The following is a 26233-nucleotide window of genomic DNA, read 5'->3' as shown; positions in this document are numbered from 1 at the left end:
ACCAGAGCTGATGAATTCACCTTCATGAGTATCCAAACTATGTTTTCATACAGAGCTAGATCTCGAATTTAATGTTTGAATAGCATGCCATTAGCTCAGTAGCAAAATATGAATTTGGATTTGTCAACAGGAATCTTGAGACTTGATTATTTTCCACTGTTTGTCTATTTCAAATCCCTTCAGTGACAGTATGTACAAGATGTACCAACAAAGCCAGACAACTAACATTTAAATGCACTTTTCCATGAGATGCACTGACTTGTTCGCAGCATTGTGACAACTGCAGGGTGCGAGGACATCTTGTGACACCAGGAATTCTGTTACAATCATGTTATGACGTTACATCGTACAGTTGCATGGTTATTTAATTAAGACAGATTGGGCTTTATTTCAAAATAGTTGATAATAATGCACGCCACTAATTGCATGACAACCTTAAGACAACCTTAAGTGAGAGGTTAGCTAACATCAGCTAAATCCCAGAAACGATTACCAAACGTGTTACAGACGTGCGTAAAAGTTGTCCAGTCGATAGTTTGGTAAACACTCGGCGTACTAAGCTAAACTTGCAGGAAAATTCTGGGCTAGCTGGGTTAGCATATTTAGCTTGCTAGCTGTGCAGTGAACGATCAGTCATATTGTGAAAGATTTACTGACTGGCTTCGATAACGTGTAACCTGAATCTGCGGCTAGGTAGTCACACACATATATGTTAGATGGCGTTACCGCAATACATTTGTTTTTAAAGCGACTACGACTCGTTAGCTAGATGCTATTAGCCAATGCTAACGACTCGTTAGCTAGATGCTAGAAGCTAATGCTAGACTAGTTAGCTAGATGCTAAGAGCTAATGCTAGACTCGTTAGCTAAATGCTAAGAGCTAATGCTAGACTCGTTAGCTAAATGCCAGGAACTAATGCTAGACTCGTTAGCTAGAAGCTAATGCTAGGCTCGTTAGCTAGAAGCTAATGCTAGGCTCGTTAGCTTGACGCTAAATACTATCCGTGTAGCGGCCAGTCGGCTAACATAGCCTAGCTCTCATCTTCGACAACAAGTCTGTCACCAACTTCGGCTCCGGCTCCGGCTCCTTACCTTGCAAAAGTCAGAGCAGAACGGTTTACTATCGGCTCGTATGTCATCACTTGAGTAACTGCTCGACAAACTGTCCAACTGTTTTTCGAGCCCCTCTAACTCGTACACACTGCCCTCCTCCGCCATACTGCCCGTCTAGCCTTGCTCGTAGCAGCCACCACACAACACACATACATCGCAGCGGCATTGGCAGCACTGATTGGCTGCTGCCAACGTAAAGGGACTTGCTCCTTTACTAGTCCAGCGGGCACCGGAGAGGAGCTCGTTAGGGGCGGAGTGTGAACTCCGCAATTAAAATAGACGGCCTCAAATTAAGCCCCGCCAACGCGGTACTAAGAGGTGACTATTACATGCGCCACAAACCACATGGCAGACACAAACACTGCGCGTTAATGACTATTAATATTAGCGTTCACATCCCATCGTATAAACTTTCATAAAAATTCATAAACTTGGCCGTTAGAGCCATTCTGCTGTCAAAAAGCTTAAAGTGCATATACATCTGAATTAATTAACACAACTATCATTACTTTTAAAAGTTCTTTAAATCATATTTAACAATAATATTATCAAATATATAAATGCAATACAATTCAGTAAGTCCCTTTATATATTTGCGCAATTTATAACAAACAATAATTGTCTGAAAGCAGTCAAATAATTCCTTTAAGCTTTATTTAATCATACACATTCATTGAGGAAAAATGATGCAATACAAAATGTTTCAGACACAGTTTAGATTAAATAGTCAAGGCAACATCACAGTTAAGTCAAGGTGTTGTGGAAAAAGGAAAAGGTAAGAACGCCACATCATTTTAAATATATCAGATTACCATCCGCATGCGTTACTGTTTTTGTGTTTGCACAATACAAATGAAAAGGCAACACATCATGAGCAGCACTGGAAAGATAATGTGCGTATGTACAGCCATCTACTATACTTTGTAAATAAAATGAATGTGGATTTTATACTATCCTGTCATATATCTCAAGTTTGATGGATACAAAAGGCCACAGCGAAACCATCTTGTAGTGTTCAGACGAATAAATCAGATACACAGATGCCTAGAAAACAAAAAAGTTTCTACAAGTTACAAACGAATTTGTTTGTAACTTGTAGAAATGCACGAAATCAAAAGATTTGTTTTGAGCACTACAACCAAGTAATAATGAACTGTTTCAAATAATAAGTAACCCTATAACAAGTTGACATAGTGGTAAAGACATATTTTGCCGATTAGAGCTTAAGACTCCAGTTCAAATGTATTTTTTTTTTTTTTTAAATAGGCAACCTCAATCAAAAACCTTCACAAGATTATTTGCCATGTTTAAAAGACATCTACCAAACTGTTTATTGCGTTTGTTGTGTAAGTGTGAGAAATGTACAAGTGGTTTGGATCAGTTCAGCTCGTCGGTGGACTCCGACATCGATCGCTCTCTCCTTTCCCGGCCCGTGACAAAGTTGAGCAGGTCTACGGCCGTCACCACCCCGAAAACCATCTGCTTCAGACGTGGAGAGCCATCCGTCATGTCTGGTGAAAGACAAGCACGGAGGAGAGCGGGATGAAGATGAGGAGAAAGATGGCAAGACTGTGCACTGCTGTTCTGCTACAGTGTGTTTTTCCACACTACCACTGGGGGGAGCCAAAGCTCAACATTTTGCATTTAGTTTTATCAGATTTTGGGGCTCAAGACAGAAGCGCGGAGAGCTCGGGGAAATGAGGGCATTTGAATGAAGGAAGTGTGTGTATATGACTGTGAAAATGTACTTACATTGGATCTGTTCATGTACCACCAGGGCAAAGTGGTCAGTCTCCAGAATGCGGGATAACTTTCCCAAATTATCATTCAGACGGATCTAAGAAAAAAAGCAACGACTTAACGAGGACAATAAATAAAACGAACAATAACTTGTGATCAAGTGGCATGTAATGTATCGGCTCAGTAAGAAATGTGCCAACAATTTATTTCTGGTACCTTTACTGATGGGAAAATTGTTCCATTTTTTCCACAAAGTCAAAAACAGTTCCCTCCCTGCTTGGCGGAATTAAATTATAGCAATCTGGTTTCACGATCTGTTTTGGATCAACTCCAGTCAAAACATCACAACTGGACTTTGTCGTTTTTCACACCCTGACTTGATAAAAACCCTTTAAAGCAGTTCCACTCCCCTAAACTGGTTTGTCTCATTGGCTGCTGCTGTCAGCCAATCAGAATGAAGAATTTCGTCTTCAATTTCAGCCTTTACGTCGTTTAGGAAACATCCTGAGAGCATTACGAACAGAGATGTTTCAGTTAGTGTCTGACCTGTTTGAACTGCTTGTAGAGCACTTTGCTGACCGGGTCGGACACCTTGATCTTCCCTGCTAGAATACAGGCCAACATGTTCCCCAAAGTCACCATGCCCAGGATTACCCTGTACAAACACACACAAACAAGGTCAAGTTAAAGCCTTTGCAGAGCACACAGGCGCTGCAATAAAACACAAAGGTCCAGACATGCAGAATTTCTGCATGACTCTCACCCAGCCTCGTCCACCACAGGCGCCTGGTCGAAGCTGTTCTCCTTCAGGATTTTGATGGTCCTCTGACATGTGACGGTAGGCAGCACGGTGAGCGGGGCGGACAGGTTCAAACTCTGCAGCTTCAGGTTCCACCACCTGACGGTCAGAGAGAAATGAGAGGGTCTTAAAGCGACACAGCATGGAGGAGGGTTTGCACAAGAGGAGAATACAGCCTGTAATATCACACACACCATGGTTTTTTCACCATGAGGTCCTCCTCACTCAGGAAGCCCTTCTGGATCATCCACTTGTCACTCAGGAACTTGGACCTACAGGGGAAAAATATAAGGATATAAGTGCAGTCTGCTCCCCAGATGTTGGTGCTGCTTTAACCATGAATGTTAGTATATAATTATTGTAAATATTCCAGTAAAAGCCATATTTAAACCTGAGGATCACTATTCAGAGTATTTGACATTACAGAAATAGACTGTGTGGTAGTTTGACACGTGGGGATTCTCACATGTAGTTGCGGACGGAGTCTGGTAGGATGACCACACAGCGCTGACCCTCCTTCAGCTCTTTGGCGACGTTCACTGCAGCTGCCATGGCCGTCCCAGAGCTGCCACCTGTGACAGAAAAAGAGCCAAAACGTGAGCTGACCTCGATGACCTCGACGGCTCATCTGGCATTTGTGTTGGCGGGAACCTGAGCGACCTACCGCACAGCAGGCCCTCCTCTCTCATCAGCATGCGAGACATGTTGAAGGACTCGTTGTCGTCTGACTTGTACCAGGTGTCAACTACCTGAAGGAAAAAAAAAAAGAAATATTACATTGTGACATAAGAAAAAGGGAGGTAAGAAAATAAAAAAAGAAGCTCCTGGAACTCACGGATCTGTCGAGCACGGTGGGGATGAAGTCGTACCCGATGCCCTCCACCTCGTACTGGGTCTTATCGGTCTTGTTCAGCTCCTCGGGCTCCGCCAGGATGGAGCCTGCTGGGTCAACACCAACAATCTGCAGACAGCACACAAACCACTCGTAAACAACGAGCAGCTCAACAGACGGTCGGCAATATGACGTTAGAAACCGGTGAGTATTTAACTTCTGGACAGACACAACTTACTTTGATGTTGGGGCATCTTTCTTTAAGTTTGCGGGCGATGCCTGTGATCGTCCCCCCTGTTCCTGCTCCTGCCACCAGCATGTCCAGTTTACCTTTAAGGAGGGGGAGGAGTTAAGAGAAAAGTCAGGTTTATGCTGCTGATTAAAATATACTTACACAGAGGCAACAAACTGTAAATTTGTATTCTTGAGAAGAAATATACAAGATATCAACAATCTTCAAGATTTTATGATGACGACAGTGTGGTGGGGTAAAAGCTGCTCGAACCGTCACACTGCTCCAGGATCTCCTCAGCTGTGGTGTCGTAGTGGGCCAGAGGATTGCTCGGGTTACGGTACTGGTCCAGGATGTGAGAGTTGGGGATCTCGTTTTTAAGGCGCCACGCGACGCCGACGTGAGACTCCGGTGAATCGAAGCGAGCGCTGGTGGGTGTGCGGACGATCTCGGCTCCAAGTGCCCTCAAGACATCCACCTGTAGAGAAAAATAAATGGAAAAATCTGAGCAAAATTGGCAAAATTGACCAAATAAGACATGAACTGAATGGTTTGTCAATTTTGTGTCTTGTAAGGATCATCAAAGCACTTCTATTAGCCCTACATTACAATTCAGCTACCCCAATTTAGATATGAAGGTTTCAAAGCATCTCTGCAGCTTTGTCAGTCCATGAGCTGAAAACAAAAAGACGCAATGTCGCAAAAATGACAAAAGCCACAAGTGACATTTACACCTTTTTTTTTTTTTTTTTAAACCACCTTTAATCAGAATTTGGGGACTCGAATACACCCATGTAGAAAATCATAGGTTGCTTACTGTTATTCATCTTAATACACTCAATATCAATCAATCAAATTATACGTGTTCAGGGCATCACCAGTCTGTATTTAGCAGAAGTAGTGAGGACTTGGTTGACTATAAAAGAATGCAAGAGTAATAGTTTCAATATGACTGAGAACTCACCTTCTCCATGCTCATTTTCTCAGGCATGACAATGATGCAGCGGTAGCCTTTTACAGCTGCAGCCAGGGCCAATCCAATACCTAAAACACACACACACACACACACACAGACATTTTACAACACTGCTGCTTTCAACTAAATAACATACCACTTGTACCTTTAAATAACTCCCCCCCCAGAGCAACACGTGCAGATAATTACCAGTGTTTCCAGAGGTGGGCTCTATAATAGTGTCTCCAGGCTTGAGGAGGCCGGCTGCCTCGGCGTCCTCCACCATCCGCAGGCTGATCCTGTCCTTGACACTCCCACCGGCATTGAAGTACTCACACTTGGCCACTACAAAACACACACAACGGAAAGTTTTATTACATCAGACTAAATTATGCATTCCACCCTGAAGCGCCTTCCGTTGTTCTCACCCCACCACTTGCGTGTTTGCTTAGTGCCAATGAGCAAACAACGGTCACACTTACTGTCTGATGGGACAATGTGTCTGGGCTTGACTCACATAATTCGCATTTGAGTCCAAACACTTTGGGGATCTTGTTGAGGCGGACCAGGGGAGTGTCACCGATCCTGTGCAGGATGTTTGGTAGAATGGTTGGAGCGACGACTCTGGAAGGAGAAAGCGGGAGAAGAAATACATTTAGAGACACTGCAAAGAAAATCACACTAATAACCTCACTCAACTGGTTTTCATCCTGGTGCCACAATCCTGAGATAACAAGACCTGTTCACACTCATTTCTGGTCTGAGGAGTTGGTTTGAGCCACTCCCCCGGTGGGGTTGGAGAAGCTGAATGTCACTTGTTCAAACAAAGCAACGCACAATACCGCTAACATTTTAAGTGCACATTCAAACCACCAACCTTGGGACTTGTGTGTGAGGGGACTCGGCTTTCGAGGCTCCCAGGCTCCACGTGCAGCGGCTGGGGAGGTCGGGCCGGATCCATTTCCTCTCAGCGGGGACGTTGTTTATGTCGACGCCGTTCAGCGGGAACGAATCCTCCCGGAGTTTGCCTTCCCCGTTGGTGTGGGTGAGCAGCTTGGTGGCGTGAGGGCACACGGTGGTCTCTTTGGTTGAGGGGACAGACGGCATGGCTTACCCTGGACAAAGCAGAGGACATAGGTTTATGTAATCATTTTTTATGTACATACGACTGGTTCGAGGCTCATATTTCATTCTCACCACATCGATATGGTACCACATGTTGGCAGCACCCAGTGGAAAGCTAACACCGAACCACTCCCCTCTTCCATTAACGCTGAGTCATACCAGCACCAATAAATACAGCTTCATCATGCTTAACCAGGCGCTTTGGGCAGCTTCCCCCACACCCTTTGCTCTCCCACACACCAAGAAATGAGTCAAGTAGATTCTGCTTTCATCACCGAAATCTTAAAAAAAACAGAACTAAAAGTAGTTGAAAGTCCCAGGAGATTTTCTGATCAAGCTTCTGCCAATATTGCATCATTCATTATTAAGAGCTAAAAGCTCATACTGCTCATGTCAAATGTGCAGACGTGTATTTATCTACCTCTCATTATCTTTGTGTTTGTGAATGAAAACATAAACTGACTCAATCGTCCGTCATTACCGGTTGTAAAATGTTGTAAAAGTCACAAATGTGTGACTAAATGTTCAACATAATCGCAAACGGGAGTTCATTCTGAGCGCACTGAAGGGGAAAAGCTGTCATTTGACGGGACACAAAACTGCAACTATTATCGTAGTTTATTAACAGTTTAAATCATTTAACAAATCCCCAGGTCCAGCTTCTAAATTGTGTGGATCTGTAGTTGTTTTTCACTTTGAGCTTCATTAAAGGTTTCTTTTTATCTGGCATTTTACTGACCAGTTGATTAATTGACAAGATAATCTGCAGGTTAAACCGATAACAAATCAGATCTTTAAGCGCCTACACAGTTTGACATCGATGTTTTCTTTACTTAGTAATAACTAATAAGTGCATTGGGTTTCTCTGTGCGGCAGAAAAGCGCAGCAGATGAACCTTCACTAATACACAGTGCACACAGCGAGGCCAGATGCTTAAACCCCTCTTTGGCTAAAGTCATCACACTGAGAGCTCTGCGTGGGAGAGAAAACTGCCCTGAGACATGCTGCTTTAGGGTTAGTGAAGCAAGTTAAAATGCAATGTTATACTTTGACTCCTGTTTAATATAAAAAAAGACACTGAAACCAACACACGTGTTGTTTCCTATCTTGAGATCAGACCTCTGCAGCCACTAGACGTGTCACGTTAAGGTGGTAAATGCAGGAAAGAGTAGGTGGTATCTGGTGACCATACAGGGTTCAGGGGGGGCAATGTGATCCTCCAGTGACAGCACATTTGGGGCACTGTGGCACTGAGCCCAGGCTGCATGGCAGAAAAGACTTGCAGACGGTTTAACAAGGATAAAGCTGATTCTTTTTCAAGAATCTAATCCTCAAATTCCAACCAGGCTGAAGAAATACAGTACTGGAATCACCTGATGTGAGACTGCCAACATTATGTAACATTCTCCCTTCATCAGACCCGCTCATCTGCTTATGTTGGAGAGTTTCTAATCCCCTCTGGTATGTTCAGAGCTATTACAGCACAATGAAAACGGCAGCAGTAGATTTTTAGGCAATTAAAATAAATGGTCAGACAACTGCTCTGCCAGCAGCAATCTATCAGCTTGGTCAATGGGAGAGGAAGAGCAGTCTATAGATATTCACTCAGCCATAGCAAATGGGAGGACAAAATGTCAGCAGCAGGAATGCTGGCAGTAAAAAACACGATGTAAAACAGCAGGAAACACACACCTGGAAACCCACCAGCACATGGCCAGGAGCTCACGTGCAAGAAACCAGGTGTAATCTTACTGTGATTAAAAGCTGTCAGATAGAGGACGAAGTGTGAACACTGATTAGGATGCTATAATAAAGCTGAAACGATTAGTCGATCAAAAGAAGAAATGGTCATCGTCTATTTTCTTTTCTTGTTCTTATAATACAATACTTGTTCCTAATGTTAAATAATCCTGTCGTACAGTAATTGTGCAAAATGCCAATAATTCACTGGTTCCAGCTGATAAAATGTAAATATGTTGCTGCTCTTCGTCGTTTTTTGCATTAATAAACAACATTTATTTGGAATTTGAACTGCTGATCAGAGAAAATAAGAGTTTTCAATTGAATTCGTCACTGTTGTAAAGCAAAGGATTCATCGCTTTATCGATCAACATAAAGGTCATCTTAACAGTCTGCTGCAGCCATGTGTTATAACCGCGCGACAGCCATAACATCCGGTAGTAATGTAACAGGCAAAGTGGATGTCAGAATAAAAGGCAGCTGAATTAAAAAGCAGAAAATAAGTAAAACCAAAATATCTGACAAAAAAAGATGGTTCCTGCGCAGCTCCGATGTTGCATCATACTCTCAGGCTCTCAGCCACCAAGCATCACAGTGAATTGATTTATCAATTACATATTTCTTTCAGCATTCATCTCACCTATTTGCTAATTCCCACTCACCTTATGATTTAACAACTCCTGTAAAAGAAATAGCAATCACGGAGGACCCCGGTGTGCACAGCAGCCAGTACAACAATGCGGAGCCTCCCGACAAAGACACACGTGGATCCAACGAAGGGGGAGGTGCTCAAAGTTTTACCCCCGTCTCTGATTGGCTGCAGCGAGGGCGGCTGTTTGATCTGCTCCACCAACCAGAGCAAAGATTTCGCTATAAGGGTTTTGGGGAAACGCCCCTAAAGTCAGCTGCGCCATCCGTTTACCTTTGACGTGTACTTTTGACGCATGTGACATCTTGAGCACTTCTCATGTGTTGGTGCCAAAATATTAACTATATATACACACATATATAATGTAAATGTTATTTTTGGCAAAGTTCGCGAATTTATACCAGAGTTTTGGTAAACTTTATTCAGATTACATTATTTGATAGTGTATGTGAAACAATTCTTGTATAATGAGAAATAGTTATTTTTCCATATTTTTCAGTGCAATTTGTAAATTTAATACGACAAAATAAAATTCACCAAATAACCCAATTAGTTATAACTTTCTTAAACGAGTAAACATTTGTAAATTTAACCGACTAATAGACTCTGAACAGGTAGAAAAGGCATGGAGGATTGGCTTTAGCTAATATTGCATCATTCACAGTGTAATGAAGCAAAACAAGTTGCCATGTAAGCATTGAAACTGTTTATGCAAATCTAAAATGACTGATCTGCCGTTACCAGTTGTACCAGTTTGAAGACTAGCCAAAGTTTAAGAGTAATAAGAGCGAGAGGTGACGATTGACGATATGAAAAATAACTGGTAATCATTTTAGCAGCAAATGACCATCATCATCATCAGTATAATAAAGAACTTTTTAATATAAATGTCTTTCCAATGTTGCATGCAGTTTACCAATCATCAGCCCCGTCCTGATACAAAAGGTCTCTCCATAAGAAATAACCTCGTGTTCACATAAACAAGCGCTGCCAGTGCAGAGTTACAAATCTGTTTTATTGAGAAAGCGACACAAGCTTGTCTTAAAAAAAGGGAATAAAAGAAAAACACTTCCAACGATTCACCGATAAAGAAAATAACTTTGTCATCACTGCTGGGGTCAGGATGGGAGGGTGTGTGTGTGGTAGGACATCGGGTCGGCCTTGGCTTCCTTCAGAACCTTCCAGAGCGCTCTCGGTCCCTCGACCGTCTCGGCCTCTCGCGCTCCCGCCGCCGGTCCCTCGAGCGGGAGCGTCTTTCCCGGGAGGGCGATCCCGAGCGGTTCCTGGTGGGAGAGAGGAAAAAATATGAAGTGACACATCCAAATTGATCCAATATGAACGTTAAGCATTCGGATATTTCTGTACCCTTTCTTGCGGCGGCCGTACAACTCCCTTCGAAGTTCCCGCGATATTGGTTTCAGGTGCATGAAGTTGCAGAAGCCCCCCCGGGTACACTCTCTGTGGGAAGACAGGGTAGGGTTAAACCTGCTAGGCTTGCATATGGTGACGCATTGCCAAGAGGAAAAGTTGGCTCTTAATACATAACACATGCTGAGGAGCAGAGCCAGCCCACCAAGTAGAACATATGATCTGTTGGGATCTGGCCCTAGTCTAGAAGCACCCATGCTCCTTCCTGTCATACAACGTCTGATGGAAACTCCAAGATGAATGACTACACCTCCCAGCACAGCCAAAACTTGATCCTGGCCCCTCATTGGCCAAGAAGTGGCCCCCCACTGGGTTCGAGACCTGGTTTATAAGCGAGCAGGAAACGCCATTCGCTCTCTTCCCTCCGGACCTCGTCCTGGCAACAAGAAGATTCACGAGGAGCCGCGGCCACGAGGACCCTGCCGAACGAAGCTTCTCAAAGTAAGAGTTACTGGTATCTGGGCCTAGCTTAGCTTAGCATCAGCTTAATTTAGACTATTCGTTTATGTCGTTGTTATTCCTGTATCTTGTTGTGTTAAGTTACTGTCGTGTTATAACGTGTTATTACGCCAGCATCGCGGACCACGGAGTTCCGTTATATTGTGTATTTCCTGCTGTAACCGTTCGCATTTGATCCGTCGCTGTTAGTGGATGTGGAGCTTGTGATTCTATCACTTTAAAAACTAAAACTACGGTGGCCGACTCTCGTCTGGCCGACCGGGTTTCGGGGTGATAGGGAGACAAACTCGCATTTCACCGCAGTGACAAAGATCTGTTTGTTTTGGGGATTCTTTTATTTTGTTTTTTGTTTTTATTCTCTGCTCTTTAAATCGGCTCTGCGAGTGAGATCTAGAACCGCAACTATCACCGTAAAAGCGTGCTGTTCCTCACTGCCTCACTACTGCGCAGAGCACCGCGCTCAGAGCTCGATTTTCTCTCTCTCTCTCTTTCTCCCTCTACTAACCCGCACACACACGTAGTTAGAGCTACTGATTTTGGGTGAACCTCTCAGACTCGTGATTACGTAATCTCTGACCCCAACCCACATGGTTATAGCAGCCACCTCTGCGCCATTTTGGTCGCCGGTCTCTAGACTCCGCCATCTTGGCCTGTAGGCTCACACGCCCCTATTGAGATTACCCACCATCACTGTTGAGTAGGCCTTCCCCCCCCCTTTCTTCTCACACACACACACACACACACACACACACACACACACACACACACACACACACACACACACACACACACACACACACACACACACACACACACACTTTATTCATTTGAGTTTAGGTATTAGACACATAATTGTATGATAGCGTTTGTTGATTGTGATATTACTTGATTTGATCATTTATTATTTTGATTTAATAAACTCTGTTATATTTTAAAGAGCAGTCGTCTGTGATTACTTGTGCATAGGTGTGTAATAACAACTGGATGTAGAGGCCTGTGCTCGAACTTAACCCTTCACTCGCACTCCAAACGTGTAATAGTATTCAGACTGTTTACATCGTGAGTGACCACTAATTATGAGACTTAGTTTATAGTTTGGTTATTGGACACACACACACACACACACACACACACACACACACACACACACACACACACACACACACACACACACACACACACACACACACACACACACACACACACACACACACACACACACACACACAGAGTTTGTGTTATCACTTGCAGCGCAAACAACCCACTGATCCGATGGAAAAACACTGAAGGACTTATAAGGGAAGAGAACGTTTCCTCCCACTGTGCAAGGACAAAGTTTATCTTTGCATTTAACAGAAAATGTGATGATTCGCACAGTGGCCATGCAGCTGTCATGTTGTCAGTGCTCTGCTGAAGGACACGTGCCGTCTTCTGGCCCTGATCATGTCAGCTGATATCCCAAACAAGCGCACGTGGACAGCAGCAGCACGCTTAATAAAATCACATTCATTGTATTAAAAAGGACATTACATAAGAGGACATATCAGTGTTGACCAGGTGTCACTCACCCCATTTCATACTGGCGGCAGCACGCTTCCCTGAAGTCAGTGACGGGGGAGAGCTCCGAGTGGACGGCTTGGGCGTTGAACCAGCGATTATTCAGGTCCGTGACGGCTTTCTCTGCATCCTCCTCACGACGAAACTACACACAGAGAGCACGCGGGGTTAAGATCACCAAGGACGGCGGAGGATAACCGACGTATGAAGTCATGATAGAAGCTTTGTGACATTTTGAAATCACACCATTCCACCTCTCCCTCGCGGATACATTTAGACCGATTACCAACCTTAACGTAGACGTTGCCGACAAGGTGGTCGCCCAAGTTGTCGCACACGTTCATCTCCTCCACCTCGCCGTACTTCTCCTCCATCTCCGTGAACACCTCCTGTATCGGGAATAAAAACAAACGCAGAAAAGTTAACAACAGGCTCTCGTTGCTGAGTTTTAATTGTACGGTAACAACACCACAGGAAATTACAGAATGATATAAAAACATAATAAACTGAAGGTAATCTCTCATGTGTAAGTGCAGCTGTTGCATATCCCTCCTGTGTAAATATTAACTCTTGCTTCGGCACAAACTGACTACATTTTGGCAATCCTTTGAGCCTCGATGTACTGCAGAAAGGCAGATAACCGCCGGTTCCCCCGTCACAACGCGCTACACGTGGAATGAAGGCGAGACGGCGGCACAAAAGGTCACTGACCTCAAAGAACTCGTCGTAGTGCTCCTGCATTTCCACATCGCTGACGGCGCCTACAAAACAAGGGACAGTCAGGGCGACACCAGATGGGACACTGGTGGTAAAAGAAAACACATCTGAACTGTGGCAACATAAACATGATACGTCTCGCTATGATAGTCACACCCTGTAAACACTGAAAAGGTGACGAGTCTGTATGTTGTATGTTACCCTCTCCCAACTTATTTCACAGAAGCAAATGAAAAACTAGAGCTGACCATGTTTTGTTTTTCCTCCTGGTTAGTTTTACTTTGAAATGATCTGTTTGTGTAACTATGTGTACATCATGTGCATGGGGGGCCATGATGTAATACCACAGAACGTATCTGGACTATTCCCCTGCTTCATGACAACACTTGGCTGTAACATGGAGGAGAGTTTCCTACGTCGAAGGACAGCACTAGTAGAAACCTGCTTCAATGAATCAGGTGGTGTACTCGGTGTGAAACTGTTACGTGTGAAGCAAAGAACACAGAAAGAGTAAGTTCATTATGCCTTTTGAGGTCTAACACATCAGCAAAATGAAGGACCTGACACCAAAACACACTAAGTTAGATTGAAACGTGCAGAAGAGCACGTGGCCTGGTGTTCAGGCCTCTCTAGAGGATATGTTCCTACGCTAAGCCAGATTTATGTGGGGAGGTGTGATACAGTAAGTTAAGTGCTGGAGGGTCCTGCAGATGAAGGGAGAACTTACAGTGTAAACCATCAGCAGACTGGGCAGAGTTTTGAAGGTTATGAAGGTAAATGTTCAAGAGGGAAATGGTCTGAAATACAAAACGTAAACTTCTGTGACATAAATCAACCAAAATAAAGAGCTGAGGAGGAAAAATGTTTGATTAGAATTGCGTCCCTGCGGTATTAGGTGTCGTCAGTTCCGGGTCTTAATTATGTGATGGATGAGAATCTCAGAAATGGCCACTCTGTTGTTATTATTGTTGTTGGAAGAGAAGCTTATTTCCCCTCGTTTAAAATATTAAGATATTTGCTCCTTTCCCTCTACTTCTAGCATTTGCTTTCTTTTAAATTCTTTACAATATTACAGATAGTTGGATGAAAATGGGCTTTACATGTGTATTCTTGGCTCATGTTAGAGGCTAAGGCACACACACATATTGATTTAGTGAAGCATGAATATGCCGAGCTAGAATAAGACGGTCAAAGAATTGAAACCAAACACATAGCGAGGTTATATGTTTGTATACAAGCTGAAACGGCCCACTTTTGTCTTGCTTCTTATCGTGCTTTTTTAATTAATGCATTAGAAGAAACCGCAAACTTTATTTATGATTTCATACGCATATCATTTACTGCTCCAACGCAAACTGTCAGTTACTCTTACACAATAACGGAGCACATTCACCGGCTGATAAATGAGTCTTTACGAGTTGTCTGTCTGTATAATTAGGCACTGAATGGAAGTGAATGGCCTCAAGCGGTATCCTAAAAAAATGTGTTACACGCACGCAACCACATCGGCATGCAACGTTCAAGATATGAAAGCAAAAAAATACTAAAGAATAAAACGTCCACAGGTACCGGTTATATTTAAACCAAGAGGTCATTTTAAATCACGCCTCTAGTAAGGGTGCTGATAAAGGACATTTCACCGGTCGTATGCGACGCTGAAGTTACGGATGTCTCGTGTTTCAATGGCAGACTGAATGCTTTAAAAATTCACTGGATGTGTAATTCACGTATGGGGCACCGGAGGAAAACACACACAGGTCAGTTACACTTACCTGTATGAGAGGCACTGCTTCAGCTCTATGAGACCGGCCTCAACATGTTTACTGCACACACGGCTCTAAACATTTCATTATAACCAGCACAGCAAATCTGTAACTTACAGCGCGAAGCGTCGGCCGTCTGTGCACTGTTCTGTGGATTACGGTAGATGTTCTGGATCAAGATGGTCTGCAGGAGAAAGAGCAAAGAAGCATGTGATCAGACTCCTTTGATTGCTTGTTCAGTTTTGTGCTATTTCTGATCCTTTGATGGATATGCAGGCACAACATCCTGAGGAGAAAGCGGCGATGGTGTCTGGGTTAGTCCATGCGCTACACGAACGCAGCCTATTTACCGTTAACAGCGGTATGTCACAGTGTTCTCGGAGAAGCACTTTGATGGGATCCTCACCTGGCTGAAGGTCGGTTTGTTGTGCAATCTCGAGCAGCGGTCTCCATGTCTGCACGCGCCGATTTTAAAATAAAAGGAGCAGTTGACCCTGGAAAAGAAAAGAAAACAGAAAAATGGATTATTTATACATTTGTTACCTACCTAAGTAAGATAAGATAATCCTTTATTAGTGGGGAAATATACAGGATTACAGCAGCATAGTGTACATATAATATATATAATTATAATATATATATATATATATAGTGCAAACAAGAGGCATAGTAAAAAAACAAGATCAAAACAAGTATAAATAAGTAAATAAGTAATAAAACAGTAAAGAATATTAAATAAGTAAAAAAGTAAAAAATCCATAATAACTAAAATATTATATATATAGACAGAATAGTTGTGTGTGTGTGTGTATATATATATATATATATATATATATATATATATATATATATATATATATATATATATATATATATATATATATATATATATAGTGTAAACAAGAGACATAAACAAGATCAAACAAGTATTATCAATAAGTAAATAAGTAATACTAATAAAATAGTAACAATAATAATAAAACAGTAAAGAATATTAAATATAAAAATAAGTAAAACAATCCACAATAACTAAAATATTATATCTACAGACATAATAATTGTAGTATTGCACAGTGTATTTATATCAGTGTTTAGTATTATAACTAGACAATATCAACTAGTAGTTAATCTACAGCAATACTGTATTAAATATGAGATCACACTGATGCACTAATAACGTGACTCTGCACACACAGCTGCAGGTTATCTGAGGTTCCTTCCTGACTTTCATTCAATGTGTTAGCTCGGAGTTAGCTTCCTGTGGCTACTGTTAGCTTGTCTGCAGCGTTCTGCAGCGCTGCGGCTACACACTGAGCCCAGCGGGCGAAGAAGAAGCACCGCTGCACGCATAGTTATGATAACATGCATCGTTTGGGCGACCACTGCAATACATATTAAATAAAACTTACTTGTCTTTCTCTGTGCCGAAAATGGATGCCAGATACTCCGCCATTTTCGGCTCGCTGGAGACGTAGGGACCGACGTCATTACGTAAAAAGTAGTGCGATTGCGCAATACGCTACCATCCGATAACTTGCACTGCCACTGAACGCCACACGATGGCGCCATTGTTCCAGAAAATATATAGTCAATTACAATGATTTTATTATTATCTCAAATAACCCTCCTTGTCTCATTGCGCGAATCGCAACAACAAGATAATTTACCAAGTTCATCAAGTACTATCATAGCTAAATGCATCAGTGATACCCCAAAAGTATATATGGAATATATAATACTATAACACCCTATTCTAAGTGAGGTATTGTTATTTTTTACTTGGGTAAAGGATCTGAATACGTGTGTACTTTTATTCCACTAAAATGATCTGATAAAGCAAGGTTTTATATGAAAAAATAGTAAGCTACTATAATAAGCTCATCATAAACTCATATAATGCATTGTTCGGGCCACTTACAATATGACAACTTGTTAAAGGTGGGCGTCAATGCTTTTACTGCTACTCTAAAATGGGTAAAAATTTAAATGCAGCGCTTTAATTTAAGTATTTATCTAGATTTTGTTACGCTCATTTTCTCCAGAGACACTTACACAAGGCAGATTAAAAGAAATGTGGATCCTACATATCCCATAATACAGCTCTATCATATCTATTTAACCCTTTTTTATTTAACCCTATTTATTTCCATGTATAGAGCCACAGAAGACTTCGAACATCCAGCTAAATAAAGTGTGTGACAAATAAACTGAACTTCATGTGTGAAAGTGGTGTAGTCGTCTTAAACCTGAATGAGGCAGACTCATTGACAGGTAAGCAGTCCACGGGCTGATGGTGTTGGCCGACAGCAACCACACACGCACACACTTCAACAGATTAGGCATTTCAAGAGGCCCCAGCGTCCCCATCTCCCCTTTACGGCGCTGTGCATCCTCCTCTGAAACCACACTGCTGTGCGCAAGGCCGCACACGTTTGCAGGAGACGCAGATGGCGAAGATGAAAGGACGGGAGAGGGTGGAGGAAGTCAGCTTAACTTAAAAAGGGTGAACCACAGACATTGACAAGAAGTGATAAAGTCGCTCGGAAAGTGAGAGAGACAGATCTTCGCTATATAGCTGTATCGTAGCGAGTTGAGCACCTGAGAACTGTGAGATCCCTCTAATCTGAGATGTTTTACTGCATCGGAGCTGCAACATTTAGAGAAGCAAGCCCACCCACGGAGCTTCTCTCCGCTCCAGTGCACTCACCGCCCCTGCTTTAAAGGGGAAAGAGGCAGAGGTAGGAAGGGAGCGAGCAGAGAGTATAGAAAGAGGAAGCGGCGTGCATCTAAGTGGCTTCAACATCAGCTTCAGCACTTCTCTGTTTTGTTAACCAAATAATGATGTGCTCGGAGGAACATTTCCCACTTGGACTGGCTATGACGGAGGCATCATGAGGCCTAACCACCGCTGGACCGTCCTGCATGTGTTCATCTTGGCAGGGATGCTTCTCACCTTAAAAGCTGACGGTAAGTTATTTTTTGGGGCGTATTGTGCAGTCTCAGTATTTGTGTAGTGTCGCCTCTCCTTCCTCTGCAGGTCTCAAGTATGTTTAATCAGGCCTTTGGAGTAAAAAGTCAGCTTCGTGACCGCTATCCAAGTTCTCTGGTGAAGGTCGGAGGCCTGGTTTCTGTATAGGTCATGCACTTTAAAAGTGTATGATAATAGCGTTAAAAAGCAGCTTATACAGTTTTAAAAGGAATACGTTGGCACACAGTCATCTCCAAAACCCAACGAGTTAGGTCAATAAGGTTATTCTTCCTTTAATATACCACATTATAATCTTAATCTTCTCTAAAAGTCTGTAAATTCTGCCATGAATGTCTGTTGAACTCACTCATAAAAATCGGTTTCTGATGCTAAAAATGCTACTTTCAGGTCTTCCACGGCAGGTGGAAGTGGGAGTTTGATGGAAACAATTAGAGATTGAATGCGAACATAAAAGAGGCAGAAACATATTTTGATCAAAACACGGCACAAAAAAAGAAATACATTTTTCTGTACTAGCTTTATAAGTCTTCTACCCACGTCATGTTCCTGTTGCTATAATTTACCATTTGTCATAAAGGTGTGATTTGTTATCTTATGTGACTCTATTTACTGCCACCAACCACAGTGTCATTCATGTGTTCATCTATAAGTGTTCACTGTGGTTTCCTTGTGCCTCAAATATTTCTTTGTAGTTTGAGGCCAGAGGACGTATTATTAAATAGTGACTCTTGTTGGTGGCAGTGAGCAGCCAACATTTGAAAATGGGACAAAGTACAAAGTACAGGGCAGCTTGTCTCTGTCCTTTAACGAACCCAGTTGTCACAGAAATACCAAATGGCCTTGTTGTGAGGTTGCTTTGTCGACTTCTGCTTCTCAGTTCAAGAATTAACTCTAAATCGACATTCATGAACAGCAGAATATCTGGTGATGATGCAGATGTCATGCAAAGTATTAGATTCAGATGAGGGGTTACGGTTCCCCCTGGGACGCTGTGCTTTAGGTGGTACTCTCTCAGTTCCCTTTTATATGCAAATTGTGTTTCCATTCATCAAGTAAATGTCAGTTTCAGTGTGTTTCATTAGTTTTACTGTATTAAGTCGTGTGTTCGGTGTCCTTACGCGCTCATAAAATGTTGATTTAATTAACTTATCCGTGTCCAAGTTGTCTTATATTTTCTGAGAGATTTGAGTTAGTATGTGCTTATTATCAATTTAGACGACTTCATTGTTTATCACAATATCTCGATAAATGATTGCATCGCGGTACGATTCCATTGAAAGATAAATCATAATGTATAATTCTTTCATTAGCTGGTACCAGATTAAATTGCTACATTAGTATCACAGTTAACTGTAAACTAAGGATTAATGAACCTTTTCTGTTTGTGTTTGTTGTTTTTTCCTTTTGCAGGTGAAGAATCAGATTGTGAAGTTGAAGTTAAAGTCGATCGTAACACGGTTTATGAAGCCGTCCTCGGAGAAGACCTTCGGATTAACTGCACAGTTGAATTCTGCAGCGGTTCACCGCCTACAGTCTCCTGGTACAAACGTGAGACAACTAATGTCCCCGTCAACGTGAGCAGCAGCAGTCACATTAAAACGGAGTGGAAACTTTTAAAACAGTTAGAAGGGAGATCATTTTTGATCTTTCAAAAGGTACGCAGGAACGACTCAGGTGCGTATCAGTGTCAAGGTGGAGGAAGTCTCAGTCATTACATCAACGTCTCTGTCCACGGTGAGTGAGACTTTTAACTGCTACTTAATACATTTTAACAAAATGTCTGTCTTCATATCACGAGACTTAACATTGCTGCTGTGCTTTGTTTTATAGGTGATGGTGGGGGTACCAATGTTACAAAGAACAATGGCACAAGTAAGAATAAACTAGAGTTGTGCGGTGAAACTGACATTTCATTTGAATCTAAATTCTTCAAACTCTAGTAGCCTTTATTACTTAGAATCAAACACATTCATGTTAACTTCCTCTTCTTCTAGCAGGAATAACTTTGGAACAGGAACCCTCAGAAGATCTATGGCTGTACATGTACTTTGCTGCAGGGATTGTGGCGTTCGTCATCATAGTGATAATTATATCGGTCGTATCAATGCGAGGGTGTAAAGGTGAGACGTCGAATAAATATTTCATACGGGACGTGATTGTGACTTTAAAAACAGTGACTAACTTCAGCAAAATGTCAACATGCAGGCAAATCTAAATCAAAGAAAGAGACGCAAACTGATAATCAGGTAAGAAAAAAGTGCATTTCAAACCTTTACATTCCATTTTTTTTAAATTCTTCAAACATTTTAATGCAAGATGCTTTTTTTCTGCAGTACATAGCGATCCCCATGGTCGAGCAACCCTTCTTGCACAACAGCCCTCAGCCTCTGCCAAGAGGAATCCCCTTTGCTCCGCCATGTCGGCGGTCGACCCGGAGAAAGACCCCGCCCTCACAGCCCAACGAGCCGCCATTGCCGAAAGACAACGAGCACGTGTACGGCAAGACGAGAGGGGACCGAGAGAGACGGGGGGTCGCGGTGCAGGAAGCGGGGGGTTCTCTCGTGTATGCTGCTCTCAACCATCAGCTTCCAGCGGCGGCTGCTGCCCGGCCGCGGAGGCCGAGAGAGGAGACGTCGGAGTACGCGGCTATCCGCGTTAAAGACCCGTCACCCACGAGACTGAAGAGCATGACGTCTTGATGTAAACTCAGCAACTGTTAACACCAGAGGACCACATTTCAAAGTGCCACATCCCAGAGGAGCTCAACTTTAGTCATATGCTAAAATTAGCATCTTCACAATTTGGTCAAAAGACTCTGCTGGACATGCGTGAGGTCATCATGTACCAATAAGAAATGGGTGCACTCCAAACGTGCCCAATTGAAACGGAGTGCAACTAAGCTCGACCGTCTGTTTGGTGTCCATCTCATAATTTACTCCTGTTCTAGTAACAGTAGCAAAATGTCTTCAACAAATATAGATTTGTTTGCCATCTGGGTTTGAATGTTATGTGTCACGCACTCACTGTGGGTTAAAACTGTCCTTGTGCTGATGCACGTCCGTGACTTGAATGTACTCTGTCGAGTAACCTCATATCTAATAACAGTAATGTTTTCACGAGCTTACAAACTCACTGTCTGACTACATGAATGACTAATGACCTTCTGTAATTCTTCTTTTTAAAATAATTATTGTGTTTCTCAAACTGGGAAATCAAGAATGTAATAACGATCTAATCATTTTGTGCAATCACATAACATAATGTGTATCCATGACTGTTTGATTTCAAATAAGATTACATCCATCATTCGCTGCTGACTGTTTTTTGTCTTTAACTCTGTGTGTGCCTGAAATGTCCTTCTCTGTGCTGTGACATGTAGTGTAATGGGGGTATGCATACGCCGAAGACCACGGCACTCAAAAGCAGGAAGTGAAGTAAACCACATGTCATTGACGTTGACATCTAGAGCAGAACTTCACTGATAGTTGTTTTACAGAAGTGGATGGCTGGTTTATTTTCCACCATGAGACCTAACGGCTGCCTGACCATCCTCCGTGTGTCCGTCTGTGCGGCGCTGCTCCTCACACTGGATGCCGATAGTAAGTTTTTGGAATCAGATGACTTGCATGTTAAAGATGCTAAAAATGATATTTTTTTAAATACACTTAGTATTCCTCCCATATAGAATCCAGAGCAGGTGCGTAGACCCATCGAAGACTCTACAACGCAGCATTAAAACTCAACAAAGAAACAGACTGAAAGTGAATGTGGTTGCAGTCAAAAACTAAAGAAAATCAATGAATGGCTGTTAAACTGACAGAATGTAAAGAAATTGGGTCTTTGATGCTATAATGGAGTGATTTTAGGTAATTGTTTGCACATCAGGAGGATCTTTTAGATGGTTAATGGAAATATTCTGTATACTTTTCATTGCATTTTCATTATTTACATTTCAGCCAGTAGAAATTGCATAAAATTAGTTTCGCTTTCACCTCCTTCACTTAGACTGGTTGACCCCGATCCCAACCACGGCTCCAAGACCCAAACCCTAACATTCAGTTCATGTAAACTTATTTAATTTGGTCGTTTTCAGGTAGCCAGAACTAAAGGCAAAAAGTGCTTTACCACAAAGATACTTCTCACCACTTGCTGACCTGAATCTTCAGTTGTATACAGCTGCAGCATGAAAACCCCACACAGCTGTTTCTGTGATCTACAGACTGATTTTTTAAAATACTTTCCCACTGCTTTCATGTTATTTCATCATAAGCTGGTACAAGAATGTCCCATCAAGCCGAGACAAATTGTCCAATCATTTCTTATCTGTTTGTGTTTGTTGTTTTTTCCTTTTGCAGGTGAAGAATCAGATTGTGGAGTTGAAGTTAACGTCGATCGTGACATTGTTTATGAAGCCGTCCTCGGAGAAGACCTTCGGATTCACTGCACTGTTGAATTCTGCAGCGGTTCACCGCCTACAGTCTCCTGGTACAAACGTGAGAGAACTGATCACGTCCCCGTCAACGTGAGCAGCAGCAGTCACATTAAAACGGAGTGGAAACTTTTAAAACATCTCGAAGGGAGATCATTTTTGATCTTTCAAAAGGTACGCAGAAACGACTCAGGTGAGTATCAGTGTGAAGGTGGAGGAAGTCTCAGTCATTACATCGACGTCTCTGTCCACGGTGAGTGAGACTTTTAATACATCTGTCTGACCCAAGAAACCTGTGTTCACATTGTGCCTGATTGAAGATATGTCACTTTTATGTGGTGAATAAACAATCTGAATGCTTTTCAGGTGAGCTCACCAACGTTGCAGTGATGGCTTCAGAGATGACTTCAGAGATGACTTCAGAGCTGGGTAAAAGAACTTAATTCACTCTCTCACAATGATATCGCTGTTACACATGAATCATTTCCTTTACATGACGCTTAATCAAATGTTATCTCCCAGTGACGGAGGACACCTTCTGGCCATTTGTGTTCCGTGCGGTCGGGACCACTGTGTTTTTCATCCTGATGCTAACTTTATGTGTTGCATCAAGACGTAAGTGTAAAGGTGAGACATTTCTGAATTTTCACATACAGTTGTTGCAGAAGACTTGCTGCTGAAGGTCTGATCTGAAAAAACAAGAGTAAAAAAGCCACAAAACAACAAGAATGACTATAATACAGCACATATTCACTAAAAGGATTATGGGAACAACAACTAATCTCTCCTCTCAATCCAATTGTGCAGGAAAATGCAGGGCCACACCGAGCCGCCAGCCCTCCCATGATGCTTTGCCTCCATCTCCCATCTATGAGAACAGTCAGCCATGCCTTGAAATCAATCCGCTCAGTTAAATTGCATTATTATTGCATTCATTTCAAGATTACAAGACACTTGCATCTGATTTGTTCTCATATTTACTGATCTGTGTTTCTCAATAGTTGGCTTCATTATCATGCTTTGTATTTGTATGCAGCACGCTTTATTGATTGGGTTTTCACGGCCTTTAAAAACGTTTTTTACATTGACAAAATATGAAGATTTTCTTTGCATAATGACGTGTTTTCTGTCCTGAATAACAATGAATATTGCTGTAGACTCCGTGTTGTGCATTTGTATTACTGTGAATCAAAGTGCAATAGCACAGAAGTGAAACTTCTCACATGAGAAACCACTATTGTTGAGCTCTTGCAGTGTGCGCGCGTGTGTGTGTGTGTGTGTGTGTGTGTGCAGAATGCAACACATTTACAGGTAAATAGTTTTGTTTCCTGTAAAGGTAACTGTGTTCACACGTCTTGTGCAGTTATGCTTTTTATAAACCTCTCTATATCTATACTGGTGTGTGTGTGTGTATTTTTATGTTACGCACTACTTTGATCGCAGTAGCTTTTGTTCTTGGGGACAGTATCTGTTGTGCATTTGGGAGCAGACAGACTGACGAACAGGAAGCAGAATTAAACAACACGTCACATGTGTAAACACAGAGGCTGGAAGTTGTTTTACAGCAAATAATACACATTTTGCAGTAAAGATTCATCCTCTGGGGACCATGATTAGCTGTACGGAGTTACATTGAAATCCATCAGAAAGATGGCGAGATAGAAAAAAATTGAAATAAGTCTTCATCTTTAATATTTACTGAGGAATTCATCATCCTATTAAACGGCTGTTTCTGCACGCCACACTTAATGAGGCTTTTATGCTGATAATCTTGCAGGGAGGGTTGCGTTACCTGGACATTTCCCACGTTGTGATTTTGACACCGAAACTAGTCCAAGGTGCTAATGAATTACTGTCTTCCACATTTGAGTATGACTCACATTTAACGGAGAGATGTTAAAGCACATGTTCGGTGCACTCGGACAGGGGGGGAAAACCTTCTTGTTGTAGTTCAGCTCATCACACGATCAACTCCCACTCTGAATCCAGGAAATGGCACCTTTCAGTTCAGACTGAAACCCGCTACAGTGTCGGTGACAAGTGAACCAAAACTCCCCATGGGCCTCCATCGTGTTAAGTTTGATTCTAAAAGATCATGAAGCGTTTCATTCCTACAACAAAATACTTGTTATAGACAATAAGATAACATCATTTGTCATATTTCAAGAGATAGTGGAATGTAAATTAAAATTAGTGCACAAGAACAAACATGGCAATACGAGTATTACTGGAAATAAAAACATGATTTTGAAGCGGAGTTCTGAGAGCGAGAGAGAGAGAGAGAACAGATGCTTTATCTTCCTATAATATGTTTGAAATCTAGCATGCAATGACGTTACATTTATATATATATTTAACACTAAATGAGCAGCCTCTTGATTTTAGAGGATTTTGCGGCAACAAGACAGTCGCCACATTGTTGCCTGATCATGTTTTGTAGACTTTTATCATCCACAGAGGCCGTGTCGAAGGAGGGTATTTTGCAGCTGGTTAAATGGCCCAAAACAGAGTTCAAAACTGATTTGTCAAATGAGTGGAGAGTGACGCAGTGACAGTAGGGAGTCTGCCGTGTACAAACGCAGGGCTGCAAGACGCTCGAGGAGTGAGCGTGGCCTGTGGCATGTGTGGTTTTAAAAGTGCTGAAAGCACATTGCTTGCACAGGCACTCACACACACTTGCACACAAACACCCCACCCAACAATCTGCATCGCCCACCACCCATGATGTAACACATGCAGGTAGAGCGGCTCGTTGCCCCTTTAGAGTTAGAGACAAGGAAGTATAAAAGCTTCTGCGTCTTAACAGCTATGCTAGGTTCTTCAGTGTGTTATTTAAGGGGAGTGGAAGTGGAGAAATTTAGATGGGAACGTTAAATGATAAAAAAAAAAAGTTAGATGATAACTTGAAAACGCACATGGTCACCATCTAGTGGTGTAAGAGTAAAACTCTGGATTCTGAACTCAAAACGGAACCAGCCAAATACTTCATATTAATATATCTGACCAGTGTGACTCCATAAAACCACAGAGGGACCAAAACAAAAGGGATTTTATCGTGAAGTCCACTCAAGGTTAGCAGTTTCCTCCAGATGAGCCCCGCTGTTTTTATTTGCTATAAATAAAAAATAAATATGTCAAGTGCCTCCAAGCAACAAAGGAACTACTTTCCCTTTCCTGTCTTTGTGAGGTTTGTGGAAACTGTAAGCGGGAAAAAAAATGTCTTTCGGGGAAACGTTACTATGGTTCAATTCAGGGTTCATTTCCAAAACAGGATGAATAATTCAGTTTGAGGAAAAGTCAAGTTTAAATAAACATTACAAAAACATACTCGTGCTCATGAAGTGCTTTAATTTCATGCCAACAATTACTTTGCAATGTGTTTTTCAGATGATTGCTTGAGCGTGAGGCTCAATTGTGGAACCGGATGTGTGTTAATTTGGGGATATTTCAAGCTTTAAATATTGACATTAGTCATAGATCATTATAGAAAAAGGCATGAAGACGCCGGTGTGCCACTCACAAGGTCTGAGAGTGAAATAGTAAAGTCACTGGAGTGGGCTGTGGAGGAAATGAGTTTCGTATTGTGAAACATGTTGGTGTCTGTACCACATACAGTCCACAAACATCACAACCCAACAATGTCTGAAGAATCCAAGCCGCTTCGGAGAGTTCAGTTAGGAATTTGAGGAATTATTCAAAAGGAAAA

General features: G+C 42.1%; 5 protein-coding genes across 17 annotated transcripts in view; 2 read left to right on the top strand and 3 right to left on the bottom strand.

The window, feature by feature from the left end:
• LOC142952599 (uncharacterized) overlaps nt 1-1262 on the bottom strand; it is a 76302-nt gene extending 75040 nt beyond the window's left edge. For all 10 annotated transcript variants that reach the window (XR_012954690.1, XR_012954687.1, XR_012954688.1 and 7 more), the window contains exon 1: nt 1093-1262. Coding sequence is in view for 1 of the 10 variants with exons in the window: in XM_076094420.1 (XP_075950535.1) it covers nt 1093-1218 (126 nt within the window). In the remaining 9 variants the exon portion in view is untranslated. The remainder of the gene's footprint in view (nt 1-1092) is intronic.
• Nucleotides 1263-1750: 488 nt separating this feature from the next.
• cbsa (cystathionine beta-synthase a) lies at nt 1751-9322 on the bottom strand. The gene is made up of 15 exons (XM_076094421.1): nt 9199-9322; nt 6549-6786; nt 6189-6295; nt 5882-6016; nt 5681-5760; nt 4990-5194; nt 4723-4814; nt 4488-4613; nt 4317-4401; nt 4119-4224; nt 3847-3924; nt 3617-3751; nt 3400-3508; nt 2866-2950; nt 1751-2624 (listed from the first exon to the last, which is right to left on the bottom strand). Exons 2-15 carry the CDS (start codon nt 6776-6778, stop codon nt 2491-2493), a joined length of 1707 nt encoding a protein of 568 aa, XP_075950536.1. The 5' UTR covers nt 6779-6786; nt 9199-9322; the 3' UTR covers nt 1751-2490.
• An 859-nt stretch (nt 9323-10181) lies between these two features.
• Nucleotides 10182-16598, bottom strand: LOC142953018 (splicing factor U2AF 35 kDa subunit-like). Of its 2 annotated transcripts, XM_076095079.1 has the most exons (8): nt 16519-16598; nt 15516-15603; nt 15227-15293; nt 13341-13390; nt 12920-13018; nt 12641-12774; nt 10551-10643; nt 10182-10468 (listed from the first exon to the last, which is right to left on the bottom strand). In XM_076095079.1, the coding sequence occupies exons 1-8, from the start codon at nt 16560-16562 to the stop codon at nt 10357-10359; spliced, it is 687 nt and encodes a 228-aa protein (XP_075951194.1). In that variant the 5' UTR covers nt 16563-16598; the 3' UTR covers nt 10182-10356. The 2 variants fall into 2 exon arrangements, with proteins under 2 accessions (XP_075951194.1, XP_075951193.1); XM_076095078.1 differs by lacking the exons at nt 15516-15603; nt 16519-16598 and adding an exon at nt 14074-14143.
• A 1009-nt stretch (nt 16599-17607) lies between these two features.
• Nucleotides 17608-21406, top strand: LOC142952809 (B- and T-lymphocyte attenuator-like). Of its 2 annotated transcripts, none has more exons than XM_076094769.1 (6): nt 17608-18076; nt 19509-19832; nt 19929-19970; nt 20096-20218; nt 20304-20344; nt 20432-21406. In XM_076094769.1, the coding sequence occupies exons 1-6, from the start codon at nt 18001-18003 to the stop codon at nt 20795-20797; spliced, it is 972 nt and encodes a 323-aa protein (XP_075950884.1). In that variant the 5' UTR covers nt 17608-18000; the 3' UTR covers nt 20798-21406. The 2 variants fall into 2 exon arrangements, with proteins under 2 accessions (XP_075950884.1, XP_075950883.1); XM_076094768.1 differs by having other exon boundaries at nt 17613-18076; nt 20093-20218.
• A 143-nt stretch (nt 21407-21549) lies between these two features.
• Nucleotides 21550-23922, top strand: LOC142952810 (uncharacterized). Of its 2 annotated transcripts, none has more exons than XM_076094771.1 (5): nt 21550-21697; nt 22454-22780; nt 22894-22956; nt 23050-23142; nt 23335-23922. In XM_076094771.1, exons 1-5 carry the CDS (start codon nt 21601-21603, stop codon nt 23439-23441), a joined length of 687 nt encoding a protein of 228 aa, XP_075950886.1. In that variant the 5' UTR covers nt 21550-21600; the 3' UTR covers nt 23442-23922. The 2 variants fall into 2 exon arrangements, with proteins under 2 accessions (XP_075950886.1, XP_075950885.1); XM_076094770.1 differs by having other exon boundaries at nt 23050-23154.
• Nucleotides 23923-26233: the final 2311 nt, after the last annotated feature.

This window comes from Anarhichas minor, unplaced genomic scaffold, assembly GCF_050575085.1.
Source record: "Anarhichas minor isolate MPS153535 unplaced genomic scaffold, ASM5057508v1 ptg000018l, whole genome shotgun sequence".
Lineage (NCBI taxonomy): Eukaryota > Metazoa > Chordata > Actinopteri > Perciformes > Anarhichadidae > Anarhichas > Anarhichas minor.
This window is presented reverse-complemented; position numbering and strand designations above follow the sequence as displayed.